Source organism: Rhinatrema bivittatum, chromosome 3, assembly GCF_901001135.1.
Source record: "Rhinatrema bivittatum chromosome 3, aRhiBiv1.1, whole genome shotgun sequence".
NCBI lineage: Eukaryota > Metazoa > Chordata > Amphibia > Gymnophiona > Rhinatrematidae > Rhinatrema > Rhinatrema bivittatum.
Genome location: NC_042617.1, coordinates 296957142 through 296972938, shown reverse-complemented (window position 1 = coordinate 296972938; position 15797 = coordinate 296957142). Strand labels below are relative to the sequence as shown.

Here is a 15797-nt window from a genome sequence, read left to right as displayed (position 1 = left end):
TGCACATAAATGTCGGTATATAAAAGTTCAAATAAATAAATAAACTCTACTTTTGCATCTCACAGCAACAAGACACACCAGCAGTGGCTCTTAAATGCATAGGAGATCCTTTCTGAGAACGTGTAGCTATGCATGCCTCTTCTTCCTAGTCTTAGCATGAGTCCCGGAGTAAGGTAATTAATGAGTAACATGCAGGTCACAAAGAGCTGGGCCCTGCTTTGTGAGGCACATAGTACACACAGCAGCACTTCATCTGCCTCCTCCTGAGCTGCTTTGAGTCCTTCTAATATGTCTTACTCCCCAGGCTGAGATGGGGATAGAATACTCTGGAAGGACTTAATCTGAATGCTGATTGTAGCAGCAGTGAAGAAGCTCTAGAAGCCACATGCCGTACCAAGGTAACTAACTTTTAGACCGATGCCTGCACCACAGTGTCTTCTCACTTATTCTGAGGGGGATGTTGAGAGTTTCAGTAATGGGTGGTTTGATGTGATACAACAGGCTATGAAAAGGAAAAAAGTGGAAGTTTAGAAAGGGAGATCTAATGGGAAAATTGTTGGTTCTCCATGGTTAACAGCTGAATTGGCGGAGTTTAAAAGAAATTGTCACTTGGAGGGGAGGCAGCAGAGTAATTTTAATATAGGAGGATAAAAAGTTTTGGTGGAAAGCGAATACAATATATTTTAAAGAAATTGTTTTAGCAAAAAAAAAAATTATATGAATAAGGTGAAATCTGTAGAATATAATCCAAAAGCTCTTTATGGTGTGGTGAAGTCTTTGGTCGGAAATCAATGGAAAAATGAAGTGATTTTTGATGAGGTCCCAGATTGTGATACTTTTTTCTTTTTTTTTTTTAGGGAAAAAGATTTATTAGTGGGAGAACTGGATACAAGTTAAGAAAGACTATGTAGAGGATGAGAAGGAGATGGTTTACAGTGGGAAGACATGTCTATATGGAGAGATTTGATATGTTATCTCTCTTGGAGATGAAAACTGATTGCTCAGATTAATCCAACTAATTTTTGCCTTGATGCTTGTCCGTCTTGGCTGTTTAAAGGATGTTTGGATAAAGTGATGGTGTGTCGGCAGAAGTTGATTAATGAAGTTTTGAATTCAGGTACTGTGCGCCTATGTCATGTAAATCCGCGGTTGTGTCACCTCTGTTGAAAAATGAGAATTTGAATCTTAGATTATGTAGTAGTTACAGTTTTGGAAAAAATGGTTACCAAGCAAATCTCAGACTATTTGGAATCGGCAGAACTTCCGGATCCAGCTCAGGCTGGCTTCAGAGTAGTTGTAGTATGGAAAACTTAGTCTCACTAATGGTTGATGCTCTGCCTTTAGTGGATAAGGGTGAAGGAGATTTGCTGGTAATTTTAGATCTTTCATTTGCTTTTGTCTTGTTGACCAATTGTTAAGACATTGTGAAGCTTTAGGTATAAGGGGAGTGGTTTTGAAATAGAGTTTTTTGTCTGGGAGAAAACAGAAGGTATCTTTAAAAAGGTAATTATTCTGCTGCTGTTGAGGTGGGTTGTGGAGTGCTGCAGGCGTCGTCCATTTCACAGATTCTGTTCAATATTTTTATGAGCAGAGTTGGTATTTGGAAGGTGGATCTTTTGCCATACATATATGCAGATGATGTCCAAATTTTGGTCCCTTTGGGAGAAAATAGGGAGGAATGTTATATGCAGTTAAGAATTTGCTTGGATTAATTGAAGAGGAGTTGGTTGAATAGGAGTAAGTTGGTTTTAAATGCCAAGAAAACAGATTTTGTATTTGGGATATAGCAAAATAGATTTCCTTTGAAATTGATGGAGGTGGAGGTCTTACCTAAAGAAGAGGTTAGGGACTGCCTGTAAAAAACACTCGGAAAAATACAAAATATGGCAGCCCGTATTGTGACTAAAAGTCCTAGAAGAACACCACCTAGGCCATTACTATTAGATCTGCATTGGCTCCCAGTGAGTGCCAAATGCAAATTTTAAAATGTGTCTTTTTTAAATTATTAAAAGGAGTAGGTTCGAAGCAATTGAGAAACCGTTTAAACTGGTATAAACCTAGCAGAAGTTTGAGATCAATGAATGGGCAATTTCTGAAAGTTCAGGAGGTCAGAATGTTCCGGCATTCTCATCTGAAGGCTAGATCTTTTTCAGGGATGGTCCCACAACTTTGGAACAGCTTACCATCCAGTTAGAGAGGAGGTGGATGTATCAAAATTTTGGAAGGTTTTAAAAACCTGCCTTATGAATGATATTATTCAGCAAGGTTAATAGATTTATATGGAGGTTTTTCTGTTATTCATGAAGAAATTGTGTATTCAATTGTTTTAATTTGTGTTGTTAATCGCTTAGGAAGATTTAATCTGTTAGGTGATAAATGATCTTAAAATAAATATATAGAGGGAGCTGGTCCATTGTAACAGGTTCATGTGTGTCTGCTCCTTCTCTCCCTTTGTTTTAAAATTTGGCAAAGAGACTGGTGGTACTTTCAGTGCTTCTCTAGCTCTTCTTTTGGCTATGAGTCTTCTCTGTGTCTGCATTGCCTGTCTTTTGAAGGCTGTCTCATCACACAAGCTTTTGTTTAATGGTAGGAGTGCACTGGGCTTGAAAAGGTTGGGAAACATTGCAGAGTACATTTACTGGGGCCAATACACTTCTATTCAAGCTAGTATTCTCTGTATATAAAGCACTTATATAGAACCAAGTAAATAACAGCACATAAAAGACCAAATGGTCCAATCAGTCTGCCCAGCAGGATGCTTATGGTAGTAACTGCCGCTCCATGCAGGCTACCTTCAAGCAGAAATGTTACAACTAAAGTTAATATAGGTTACACCCCATTTCTTCATTTCCGTCCTCTAGCCTGTCGGGATCTGCAATGTTTATCCCATGCCCTTTTGAATTCAAAGAGTGCCAACAACAGATTTGACTAGAAGACTCCGATCTGATCATCCCATTCTCAGTAATTGGCCACAAGTGTTCACACACCAGATCACTGAATAAGGCGGCTCTTGGGAAACAGATTAAATAACGCATGATACAAATCTAGGAACCAGTAGTGTGAATGTCCATTTATGCCACAAAATGATTTATGCTATACTTGAAGACCCACAAGTCTCTGATATTGATGTGTCTGTTTAATACTCAAATTGGTCCTGCAAGTTTAACTTTTCAACAGAGGATGTGGGCAGGGATCTATGACCACAACATAAATGTTTCATATTTCATTGACTTACTGCACGAGAGGCAAAACACACTGCCTTGCTAATTCTTGGGTCATGTACAGACCAGGGTAAATTAACTTCACAGAAGTGATGCTACAAGCTAAGGGAATTCCTTACCTCCAACTTTTCATGTCACAAAGCAAAATCTTGCTTCCCCTTTTTGATTAACTATGGCTGAAGCTGCCGAAAACCAGGCAGAAACAAAAGTCTCAGACCTTAGGAGATGCATTTACCTCTGCATTTTAGTTTTCACTGAGGAAACTCACAGAGTATGATGCAAGAACTAGGCAGGCAGGTTTTCTCACTATCAGATTCATCGGCTGGGAATGTATTAGTCTGAGGACAATACAGAATGCAGGCAAACCAATCCCCACCCCTTGCACAACTAGCAATCCAGTGCCCGAGCCACACACACAAGTACTTTTTCTATGGAGTCAGTACAATTGATGTATGACTCATGAACATATTTCCTTTTCAAGGAAATCCCAAATCAGCATACCCATCAACTCCTAACTATAAGAACAGGTACAGTTTCCACAAGAAATGAGTGTATTAGTGAGCTGGAAGTCACCCATATACAGATCCCAGACCTATATTTTGAGGCTGAGTGTTCTAGCAGATGTGCTTTGGCATCACCCCATCTGCAGGATGGCTACATAGCTAGCAGTCAGGGCAAAAGAATATGGAATATGCTTGCCCTCATTTGCCAAGCCTTGTCATTAGATACTTAGGCCCGGATTTTAAAAGCCCTACGGCATGTCGGGCCTATTTTAGAAAGGCCCGGCCACGTGCGATTGTCCTGGGGTATTGTGTGCTGGCAGGCTGCCGGCAGGCGCAACAAGTAAGATAAAGGTCGGGGGGGTGTTCTAGGTGAGGGTTAGGGGCAGGAAGGTAGGTAAGGGGGAGGGAACGGGGGTTGGCAGGCTTAAGTTGCTCAATTGTGCACCCCCTTGTGCGCTCCGATCCCCGATTTTATAACATGTTATAAAATCGGCAGCCATGTGTGCGCGCCGGGTAGCGCATGCAGTTTTAAAATCTACTCCTTAGTGTATCACCAAGTCAAGAATGTAGACCCAAGTAGGGCATGAAATGATAGTCTACTGGAAAAACAACCAGAAAGAGCATAGGAGCCTGTTCTGCAGCATATTCTTCTCAAAATGTCCATTAGGACTTACAGGTCAGCTAGGAGAACTGAACACAAATGTAAGCTATAAATATTCCAAAAAACATTTTAGAATTACAGTAGCAAAATTTCAAGCTAGCCAACTAAGTAGATTACACTGACATCCCTATTAAAGCAGAAATCATTTAGATGGAAGAGGAATTGAAAGTAAGGTCAACGGAGAACTGTTTGTTAAGTCCCACCTTGCTTCCTCTATTTGGATATACCAGCCGACCCATAGCATTTGCTCTTCATAGCATTTACTGGAAATACCCTCCCTTAAACTAGCATGGCTGAGTCTTGCAAGCACATTTTTTTTTTTTATTGCAGGCCCAGCCCTACTGAACAGTCTCCAGCTACAAATCAGAGCAGAAAAGAACTTGTTTCATTTTAGGAAGCTGTTAAAATCTTATTTGTTTACCCTGGCCTTCCCAGACTGATGTGATTTTGGCTTTCAGATTTCCAGTAGCTTTTGCTCCTTATTTATTATTGCTCAATATTATATAATTGTTTGTCCGATGTTATTTTATATGTATCTTGTATTCCGCTGAGATTCGCGGATCGGTGGAATAGAAGTTTGACTAAATAAAACTTAGCTGTGGGACATCTGGTGTGGTAACATGGCAATTGTTAGGCATTCAGCTGTTAGGGCGATGATTATTTAAGAGGTCTGTAAATGTTCCCTTGGAAAGTGCATTGTGGTGGGAATTACACACTTACACTGATTTCTTCTTTAAAAAAACCCAAAAACCCCTACACAAATTAGGAAAGTGTAGCATGCAAAACAGGAGTCCTTTGCTGGTGTCCAAAAGTGTTAAAATTAAAATCTCCAGTTTGTACCTTAAAGGAATCCTTCAGAGTTATGAGGAACTCCTTCAGCTTTGAAGATCAATTCTATTAACTTTCTTTTTCCTTTTTATTTGAATTTCTTTTTACTATCTGAGAGGGAACGTGGGGTTAGGATCTTTATGCAAAATTTAAATTGTACAGTACAAAGTTGTATGTCAAGATTTAAAAAAAAAAATGGTTGCAATTGAGATTTAATACTTTATTAAAATTAAAAAGTTGCCTTAAAATAGCACATCTGTGCTATTCAAGAGATTCCTAATCTAAGTATTTTTTAAACAATTTTTATAGCTTCAGTTTGCATGTGTGATTAATTTTTATGCCTTTTATCAAACACAGAACATAAAAGATCCCTTTCTGCTCTAGACTAGAATGGGACTGCTCCCTCCACCTACTGCAGAAAAAACCTGCAGCACTTATTTTAATAAGCCAGTTTCCTTTTCTGAAGATTCTGTGTTCCCTTCTCCCCATCCCATCATTTCACAACACAGGAGGGTAAAGTGAGAGACTCACTGAATGAGAGACTGTGCCACCTTGCTTAGACACAGCAGCCTGGTATTTGGCCATTCTGTCCTTGAGTGGCATGTCCAGCATGTGAGGAATCTCCAAGCTTCTCTGGCTCGCTATCTTGCTGGGGCTGGATCCTGGAGAACTGTAGGACAAGTGACCTGGTAATATACAGTGAGAGACTTAGTAAAAGGCTTCATTGCTTCCTTTCACTAGCTGAAGGTGCTAGAGCTAGCAAATTAGTCCTGGGAGTTGGTGCTATCACTAAATGTTAAAGGTGGAACTCTTACTATTAATGCATGCAAATTTTTTTTTATATAGGATTTTATCATTGTTTCAAATTGGCATTTGTTTTCTTAAAGAGCCACTCACAGATTTTTTCAGTGCCTAGATGCCTATAGCTGTATTCCCTGAAACCCATTTACCGTAACTGCCATCCAGATCTTCTGAAGAAAGGCTGTTTTCAGAGATTTTCCTGCCGATGCTCATCCTGCCAGGTTCTCGAAGATTCTGCTTAAAAACACAAACCTTACAGGTGAGTTAGCTGGCATTGGGGAAAGGTACAGAAATATGGTTAAAATCAGAAAATCTTTACGTGCACTCAGACAATAACAATGTTGACAATGTTCACTTTGTACAATATTGAAAATATTTTTATATTTCCCCCAATTCTTTGATGTATGCAGAGAATATGCTATCAGGGTTAATAATGCTTAAAAAAACTAATTCCCCCCTGCATGGTGCAGTTAGTGACACACAAACTTGTCAGCTATCAAAATATAGAAAATTGCTTAAAGAACCAAGTTCGTAAAATCTCACTTGTGTAAAGAAACTCCTTATGAGAAGAGACAGGCATGCTGCTTAATTCTTTTAAATATCTCATTTGATTTGCTATGCTTTTTCTGAACATCATTCCTTATTATATATTTGAAAGTGGAAAACCCCCAAGGCCTTTTTCTCCAATTTACTGTCTTTGGTTCCATACAAAAGATAGGGATAAAGTTACACACTTTTAGGATATCATAAGATGACAGCAGAAATGGCTACACATCATTCCTAGGAGCGACATACTGATATCAGAAGGCCTGTATACAGTGAGGCAAAATAAAGTGGTACAGCTATCCCTGGAAACTGTCGAACCCCAACTTCACTATACCAGAAAAATACTAGGATCATGACCCTCGCAGAATGGCAGGGAACAAAAGTTGTGGTCAGATTCCCATTCTAATAGATAAAAAGCTTGATGCAAGAAAACCAGACATTGCTAACAGCAGTATCAGCACCAAGTGACTATTTAATGCTACATACCAAGATATGCAGAGTAAGAAAATGTGGCAGAAAGTTACAGGAAAAGTCTCAGCTGTATGGGGCACACCCAGCTAAATAAAAAAAAAAAAATTTCAAGTGCACCTTAATAAGTTACCTGTACTATCACATTCTATGAACCTCAGAAGGAAGCTCTCTTTGGCATAATACAAATTAAGAGCAACAGCAATAAATCTGAGACATTGAGAACATATCCAACATACCTGGCAAAACTAACCCATTTGGAGAAATTACCCCAAAAGTAATGTCTACTATATTACTACACACAATAACCAGTTACAAAAGACAAAAAAAAAAAAAAAAAAAAGAAGAGAATAGGTTGCAAATAAGAGAGAAGAAACAAAGTTATGGCATTACAAAGCCCAAAGATTCTGTCCATTTTTCTTACCTACTGCAGAACCACAGATGACTTGATAACTAACTTTATCCTCACCAGGAAAAATTCTCTGTGCTAGATTCACTGGATTATAAAGCAGCAGATAATCAAGCAGCATTCACCATATGTATTAATAACACAATTAATAGATGAAACATTCCTATGTGCAGACTCAAGCTTCCAGCAACCCCAGTGACCATACGAGTTTTCCCAAGGGATATGCCCTGAAAAGAACACTCCTTCAGAAATAAAGCCACCAAAAAGAGATGTCACAGATTTCACCCTTTCCCTCTTAATATTAAAGCTCTGGAAAACAGTCTGCGGTAAACACAGCTTAGTAACAAGTTAATTATATACTGTAATATCAAAAAGTTAAATATTAAAAGAAATAAGCCAAGGGAGCTCTGGTAGCCCAGTGCTGCACACTGCTATGGAGAGATCGAGTGTTCGACTCCCAGGCTGGCAAGGGATGCTGCACATGCAGCCTTCAGACCCTGCATGGAGGGAGTTTCAGCCATCACTCAGCAGTGATGCCCAGGGTCCTGTCTTAAGGTCCATATTAGACAAGTTCTGCAAAGAGCCATGGTTTGTGACATTTGGACAAGGAAAGCCTCAATGATAGCTGAATTGAGGATGAAAATTAGGTGTGGGGTGGGGGGAAATAGGTAATTGCAAATAAAGGCTAACGCCCATGAAGCATAATATAGGTCAGTTTAGATAGAGCTGGGAACACAAAAGGAGGAAACTGCCAGGCCCAAAAAAGGGGCAGCAAGCCTAAAAAGTATACATTTTTCTAAAATAAACAGTTCTGGTCTCATCTGAATGCGCCCAAGATCAGCATTTGGAAAAAATGAGCTTTGGGAGTATGATTTTGTTTTCAGTGTCACAGACTGAATGGAGACAGATAAGACTCTCAAACTGATAAGGAAGGGCAAGCAAATCAACAGATTAAGTATAGGGTCATTCTCTAAATTGTCAGCTAGTTAGAAGCAGCCAGGCCAACATTGAGCTTAAAATGGACCAAACTAACATGCTATGAACATGCTCACAATTCCAAGTCATTTTGGTGACAATTGGATAAAAAAAAAATGAATTGGTATTTAAAACAAAAATGATCCCCTAATCATTTTGGTTTATAATTCATGGACAGATAAGTATTTTCATTATATTTAGTTGCTTATTTTCATTATATTTAGTTGCTTATCTGTCCATGAGTTATAAACAATACTACTGAAACAGAAAAATCAGAAATGAAATCAAGAGGAAAAAGTCGTAAAACACATCTGTTCATATTTTGGACAGTTGAATAGTAAAACTAACAGTACTCTAGTTTCCAAAATATCAGCTTGACTGGTCATTGGCTTCATGTATGATTTTATTTCAAGGTCTCTAATACTAAACAATTTTATAGTTTGTTTTATTTTTTAAACACTAAATCACATACCTCTTATGGCAACATTTTTTTTTTTTTTTTAGAACTCTTCTGCCAATATGGGAGCTCTGAATGGATCAGCCCAACAGTACTGCAATTTATGTACATTTATAATGGTGAAACAAAAGCAACTTTTACAATTTTGCCATGAATAAATCTGAAATTAACAGAAAAAGCAAAACAAAAGGCCAGATGTACTTAAAGGTTTTCCCCATTTTAGTGTTTACAGGGAAAATGCTTAATGCATTTGGGACAAAGTTCTTTCTAAAACTGTACTTTGCTCCCCCAGTAATCTTGCTCAGGGATTCAAGGCCAGTCTTGCCTCAAGAACTGGACTGGCTCAGAAAGCCTGCAAAGTAATGGAGGAGGGATAGGAGACGGGAAAGGGAAAAGGAAATGGAAATTTGGACTTTTAGCCAGCCTGCTTTTTCCAAGCAAGGCTTAAGATGACTTTCAGGCTCACGTTTGTTTCAAAGGACAGAAGCAAATCTGAGATCCACTTACAAATGACAACAGCAGACAGAGCAGGGAAATGTCTGAACTGTAAGGACATAGGGCCACTCTTATCACTGAATGAAATTCCAAAGGTTTTAAATTTAACAAAGTTGATCTCTGAAGAATTCAAACTCTCATATGAATCGGAGAAGAAAAAAAAACCTAGTATCTGTTGAACTCTTGCTTCTGAGAAACAACTTTTGCCTTATGTGTTTGAGTAAGAGAAATTTATTCTACTGTTATCAGGATAGTTTCTGGGCTTCCTGGTTTATATGAAAACTGAACATGTAGTTAGCAAGTTCCAACAGAACACTGTTTACAGTGTTTCAAAATTCTATCACCCCTTCCCAAGCTTATACTAAGTGCCCATCCCATACCTGACAGAGCATTGTTAAATTATATCTTACCTGATAATTTTCTTTTCTTGACTACTGCTAGACAGTGACTCTTGGGTATACTCCCCTTCCGCTTCCACTGGAGACAGACCACACCTCTTAAGATTTGCATGTGATGTCCAGCCAAAATAAGAGGTGTGGTTGCAGGCAGGCTCCAGTAGACTATTGGCAGAGCTGAAACATGCCCAGCCGCTCTGAAGACCACAGACCAGAATAAATGCCTCAGATAAAGAGAGGACTTAATCTTCAAAAGTTCAGGTTGCCTCCTGGATGAGTCTGATAAAGACTTTGAAGTAAAAAAAACAATTAACATGTCTTACCATTTCCCCCTTTTATTTATTTATTTTTTTTGTAATTCCCAACATACCTTCCCCCTAGGGTGGGATGGGTAACTAAGGGATATTTCATATTTAGGAACACTCAGTCAGTCGGAGGGAACTAGACCGGTCTAGCCGTAGTCAAGGAAAGAAAATGATCAGGTAAGATATAATTTAACATTATTTATCCTACTGCTAGATTCTTGGGAGGTAAAGCCATTAGACTGATGAGCGGGTAGACTGCGAGTGTAGCCTTCAAAACCCTGGCACCAAAAGTTGAGTCTGCGTTAGCAAGTACCTCCAATCTATAGTGTTTAGTAAACGAGTATAGGGATGACTATATGGCCGCCTTGCAAATTTCCTCCGGAGATACGCTTGACACCTCCGCCCAAGGAGGCTGCTTGAGCTCTAGTTAAGTGTGCCCGGAGCCCCAGTGGAATTGGTTTACCTTCCAGCAAGTATGCTGAACTAATGGCCTCCTTAATCCATCTGATGAGGGTAGCTTTGGAAGCTGTTTCTCCTTTCCATGGACTTGCAAACAGTATGAAGAGAGTGACTTCCTGAAGGAAATCATAATTTCAGGTATCTTAGTAAGGTTCGCCTGACATCCAGGTAGTGTAGTTTTCTCTCCTCTTTCCCTGTCCTGACTTTCTCAAAGGCAGGTAAGGAGATAGTGAAACCTGGACACCACCTTCGGGAGAAAGAAAGGAACTGGTCTGAGTTTCACCAACTTCTCTGAAATGATCAGAAAAGGTTCTCTACAGAAGAGAGTCTGTAGTTTGGAAATTCTTCTAGCAGTGCACACGACCACCAGGAAAGGCTGTCTTGAGGGACAGCTTCTTAAGGGAGGCTCACTTTAGCGGTTCAAAGGGAGAACTAGTTAGTGCTCTAAGTACCAAACTGAGGTCCCACGAGGGAACTAGAGGACAAAAGGGTGGCATGATTTGCTTTACTCCTTTCAAGAAGGGGCCCCTACATCTGGATGCATTGCTGCAGGCCTACCTTTTATAGGGTCTCTAAAACTGGAGATGGCTCTGACCTGAACCTTTAGGGAACTGAGGGCTAGGCTCATATCTACACCTCACTGGAGGAAGTCCAGGATATGAGCTATATGTTTTCCAGGGAGAAACACCCTGTTGATGTCAGAAGCTTTCAAAGAGGCACCATTCTCTGATATATGACAGGGACGTGGAAGTCTTTCGGGCCCTCAGCATAGTAGATTCTACTACAGGAGAATAAGGGCCATGCTGTAACAGAATGGAGCTGGATTCTCTAGAGATATTGAACCTTGGTGTAAGAGACTCCATTCTGATGGAAGGCGTAGTGGAGAGTCCACCAGTAATCTTTGTAGGTCTTCGTACCATGGTCTTCTTGGCCAGTCTGTAGCAACCAGAATGGTCAGAGCTGGCTGCTTTTCTACCTTAGTGTTCTCCCAATCAGAGGCCATGGTGGAATCATATACAGTAGATCTTCCGTTGGCCAGGGATTGATCAATGCATCTTTGCCGCAGAAGCCTGCTCCCTCCTTCGACTGAAGAACCTGCTTGCTTTTGCATTGATTCGTGTTGCTATCAGGTCCCATGGTTGTGAGATCCCATTTTTTTGTGATTTTGGGAAATGCTCCCTGAGTTCCCACTCACCTGGGTTTAACTTGTGCCTGCTTAAGAAGTCTTCCTGTATGTTACTTGATGCTTTGACATAGTCTGCCGGCAGGAGTCTAAAGTTACATTCCACCCAGCCCAGTCACAGATTTCTGCTGCTTCCTGGGCTAGTGTCATGCTACATGGTCCTCCAATATGTCACTACCATTACATTGTCCGACAGTATACTGACTGGTTTTTTCCTTTTATCAGGGGAAGGAAAGTTATAAGGGCTAGTCTGATGACCAGCCTCTTTCCTGTTCTACCTATTGTCCCTGAGCTGACTGGCCCAGGCAATGGACTCTCCACCTGAAACTGCTGGCATCAGTAGTGATGTCCAACCATGGTGTGATGAGTGTGCCTGAACAGAAAACCAACATGGAGAAAAGAAAATGACCCAGAATCCTTGGCTTTCTTAGCCTGTCTTAGCTGAATGAACTGACTTATTGAGAATGACTTGCAGAATTCCTAGGGCATCTGCACAGGCAGTCTAGCTGGCTTCAAACAAAGCAGAAACCAAGAGTGGGAACTTCAGGCTATACGGACACTACAGAGGCAATCTCTCTCAGGGGTTTCTATAAAAAACACAGCCACAGATGTGTTAATTAACCTGACCAGCAAGATTCTAACAGAACAAAAGACTATCCAAAGAGTGATGGTAAATGGGCCCCACCCTGGAGAAATACTCAGCGGTAGCTAGGGATGATTTTATCATGCTGTTGACATGTCAACCAATGTAAATTATTCTCTAAGGCAGTCACGCACACTAGAATCTTCCACAATATTGTATGTTATCTATAAAAGAAGGATCACTTCCTGTATACAATGAGATGCTGGTGGTCTGTTTGTCAGAGGCATGGCATCAGCATCTCCCAAGAATACTTATATTGTTCAATAAAAAAATTATGCTTTCAATAAAAATCTAAGTGTTCTTGTCTCCCTGGCCATGAGTTATAAAAAATGGCATGGCGCTTAACAGGTGGTGGGACCAGATTCATCCCTCTTAGAAGTTTGGAAGGATCTGTCCCCCACCTCAGACTGCGCCTTACTGGAGGCAATAAGACAAGCCGATGATTGTAATCCATCGATGTGGGGGACCGTTTGGACAGGAGGGCCTCCTATAAAGGGAGCATATGTGCCTTGGCTCAGGGAACCAGATCTATAGTTGCTTCCATGAGGCCTAACAGATATGGAAAATCCTAAACTCTGGGGTATCTTTGCATCCTGATGTCCTGAGCATGGAAGACTAAGTTCCACTCTTTTTTGGGTTAAATAAACCTTTCCTGCCTCTAGAAACTCCAGAGACTGGGTGGGTGACAGGTGACATTTTGGAAAGTTAGCCACCCAAACTATTGTATTAGGTGCAAAACTGCTCCTATGGCCTGTTTGTTTTCATGCAACGATTTGGCTCAGATCAGCCAATCATCCAGGTAAGGATGAACTAGTATCCCTTGTTTGCGCAAAGCCACTGCTACTACCACCATGATTTTGGTAAAGGTTCTTGGAGCTGTTGCACTTCCAATGGGAAGAGCCTGAAACTAAAATGTTGCCAAAGGATACAGAAACGGAGCAGCTTCTGTTGAGTAACCCTTATAGGTATGTGGAAGTGGAAATAGGCTTCTGTTAGATCTATAGAGGTGAGAAACCCTTTTTTCACTGAGGCCACTATAGAACAAAGAGACCCCATGTAGAATTGTGGAACCTTGAGGCATCGGTTGACACCCTTGAGATCTAGTATGGGCCAAAAAAACCTTCCTTCTTGGGAATGACAAAGTAGATAGAATACACTCCTGTATCCTATTCTTGAACCAGAACTGTTACCACTGTTTGTAAAGCCTAGAGTCTGCTTAAGGTGGACACTATCGCTTCTCTTTTTGCCAGTGAGTATGGGGAGACTATAAAGATTTCAGGAACTGCTTCTATTAGCTCGGGGGCATAACCTTCTCAAATGACCTCTAGAATCCACTGATCTGAGGTAATATGATTTGACTGAGTAAAACCAACGTAAGATATCGCCTACTGGAAATATCTGCAAAGGGACCTTTTTGATACTGAGACATATGGCTGGGACCTGCCACTCCAGGAAACTTGTTTCTAGATCTCTTGACTTCTCAAAAGGGCTGAGATCTGGATTTCTGGGAACACTGAGATACAGGGTTACTGGACTTGTATCTTTGATAGTTCCTCTTTGGCACCTCAGGTTTCTAAGATTGCCCTGTGGCCTATCTCCCAGCAGTCTGAGGTTTCGCCTCCCCCAAACTCTAAAAGAGTTTATCTAATTCTTCTCCAAATAACAGGCTCCCCTAGAAAGGTAGCTTCCCTAGACGAGATTTTGTTTCGTCAGCTGCCCAGCTTCAAAACTATAGAAGCCTCCTCGCTGCCACATATGAAGCAGCCACCCAAGCAGATATTCTGAGATCGTAAAAGGCATCTGACAAAAACTCTACACCAGACTCTGTATAAGCTGTGTTGGTAGAATCAGGTAGCTGCCGTACCCATTTTAGAACTGCGTAGGCCACATAGCCTCCGCATATAGAGGCCTGTAGGGTCATTGTGTTTGTGGAGAAAGCCTGCTTTAGAATGGATTTAATCTTTATATCCTGGTGATCTTTCAAGGCTGCTCCCTTTTCCACCGGGATAGTGGTCTTACGAACTGTAGCCAATACTGAAGAATCCACTTTAGGGATTTTCAGAAGAGACTCCTTTGTCTCTAGGGGTAAGGAATATAATTTCCCTAGTACTCTGGTGCCTTTTAGAATTCCCAGAGGGTTATCCCATTTGACCATCACCATGTCTTTTAGGGTGGGGTGGAGGGGAAAATTTTTGGGAGGTTTCTATAAGCCCTGCAAAATAGAGTCTCCTTTGATTTGCCTCTCTACCCTTGCCTCGGAAATTTTGAGCTCTGTTAAGAGTATTGGAAATCAGAGTGGGTAACTCCTCCTTTCAAAAAAGGCAAAGTTGAGTGGACTTCCTGTGGGTCATAGTGCGGTGTAAATAAAATGCCAGCGCATGCTTATAGTCCAAGGTGTGCCTAGCTCATTCACCTGGATCAGTGTGAGGCCTTGGGAAGAAAGTGGGCAAGACTATGGACTGATTCAAGTGGAAATCTGTTACTACCTTAGGAAGGAATTTAGGATGAGTTCAGAGAACCACCCGGTCATGGAGGAACCTTGTGTAGGGTGAGTAGGTCACAAGGGCCTGTAACTCACTTACCCTGCGAGCAGACGTGATGACTACTAGGAAAAGTACTTTCCATGTAAGGTATTTGAGTTCACAGGAGTGCAAGGGCTCAAAAACGTGTGCGTGAGCCGTGCATGAACAACATTGAGGTCCCATGCCACAACCGGTGGCCGTAGAGGAGGCTTAAGCTGTAATAAGCCTCTCATGAAGCAACTCACCAGGGCTTGAGCCATTATTGGGGCATCCCCTACTCCTTGATGGTAAGCAGAGATGGCACTAAGGTGTACTCGGATAGATGACGTCTGGAGACCAGATTCCGAGAGGTGCCAGAAATGGTCTAACAGATTCGATGTGGGGCAAGGAAAGGGATCCAAGGCCTTCTGTGTGCACCACAAGGTAAACCTCTTCTGTTTAGAGCAGTAAGACTTCCGCATGGAAGGCTTTCGTGAAGCTACGAGGACTTGAGAGATGCCGCTAGAAAGACTGAGTGGTTGTTGTATCAACCTTTCAACATCCAGGCTGTCAGAGACAGGGCCTGGAGGTTCGAGTGGTGTAAGTTGCCATGATTCTGTGTTATGAGGTTGGGCGACGTGCCCAGGCGAATGGGTTCCTGTACAGAGAGGTCTAGAAGTATGGGAAACCAAACTTGGCATGGCCAATATAGGGCTATGAGTATCATTAAGCCTCGGTCCTGTTGCAGCTTCACAAGAGTCTTGCTTATTAGCGGAATCGGAGGATACGCATATAGCAGGCCTGTGTTCCAGGGACGGGCAAAGGCATCCATGGTTGGTGCTCGTTGGTCCCTGTGCAGGGAGCAGAAGCGTTCCACTTTGTGGTTCTGACTGGACGCTAAGAGGTTGATGGTTGGCTGACCCCACTGGTGGAAGATTCTGCTCGCG

General features: G+C 41.3%; 1 protein-coding gene across 5 annotated transcripts in view; it reads right to left on the bottom strand.

Moving 5' to 3' along the window:
• Positions 1–15797, bottom strand: part of LIMA1 (LIM domain and actin binding 1) — a 236304-nt gene that overhangs the window by 43368 nt on the left and 177139 nt on the right. For 3 of the 5 annotated variants that reach the window (XM_029595006.1, XM_029595008.1, XM_029595007.1), the window contains exons 5-6: positions 6164–6251; positions 5745–5899 (exon numbers count right to left, since the gene is read on the bottom strand). In XM_029595006.1, the coding sequence (XP_029450866.1) occupies positions 5745–5899; positions 6164–6251 (243 nt within the window). The remainder of the gene's footprint in view (positions 1–5744; positions 5900–6163; positions 6252–15797) is intronic. The other 2 variants (XM_029595009.1, XM_029595011.1) reach the window with 1 other exon arrangement.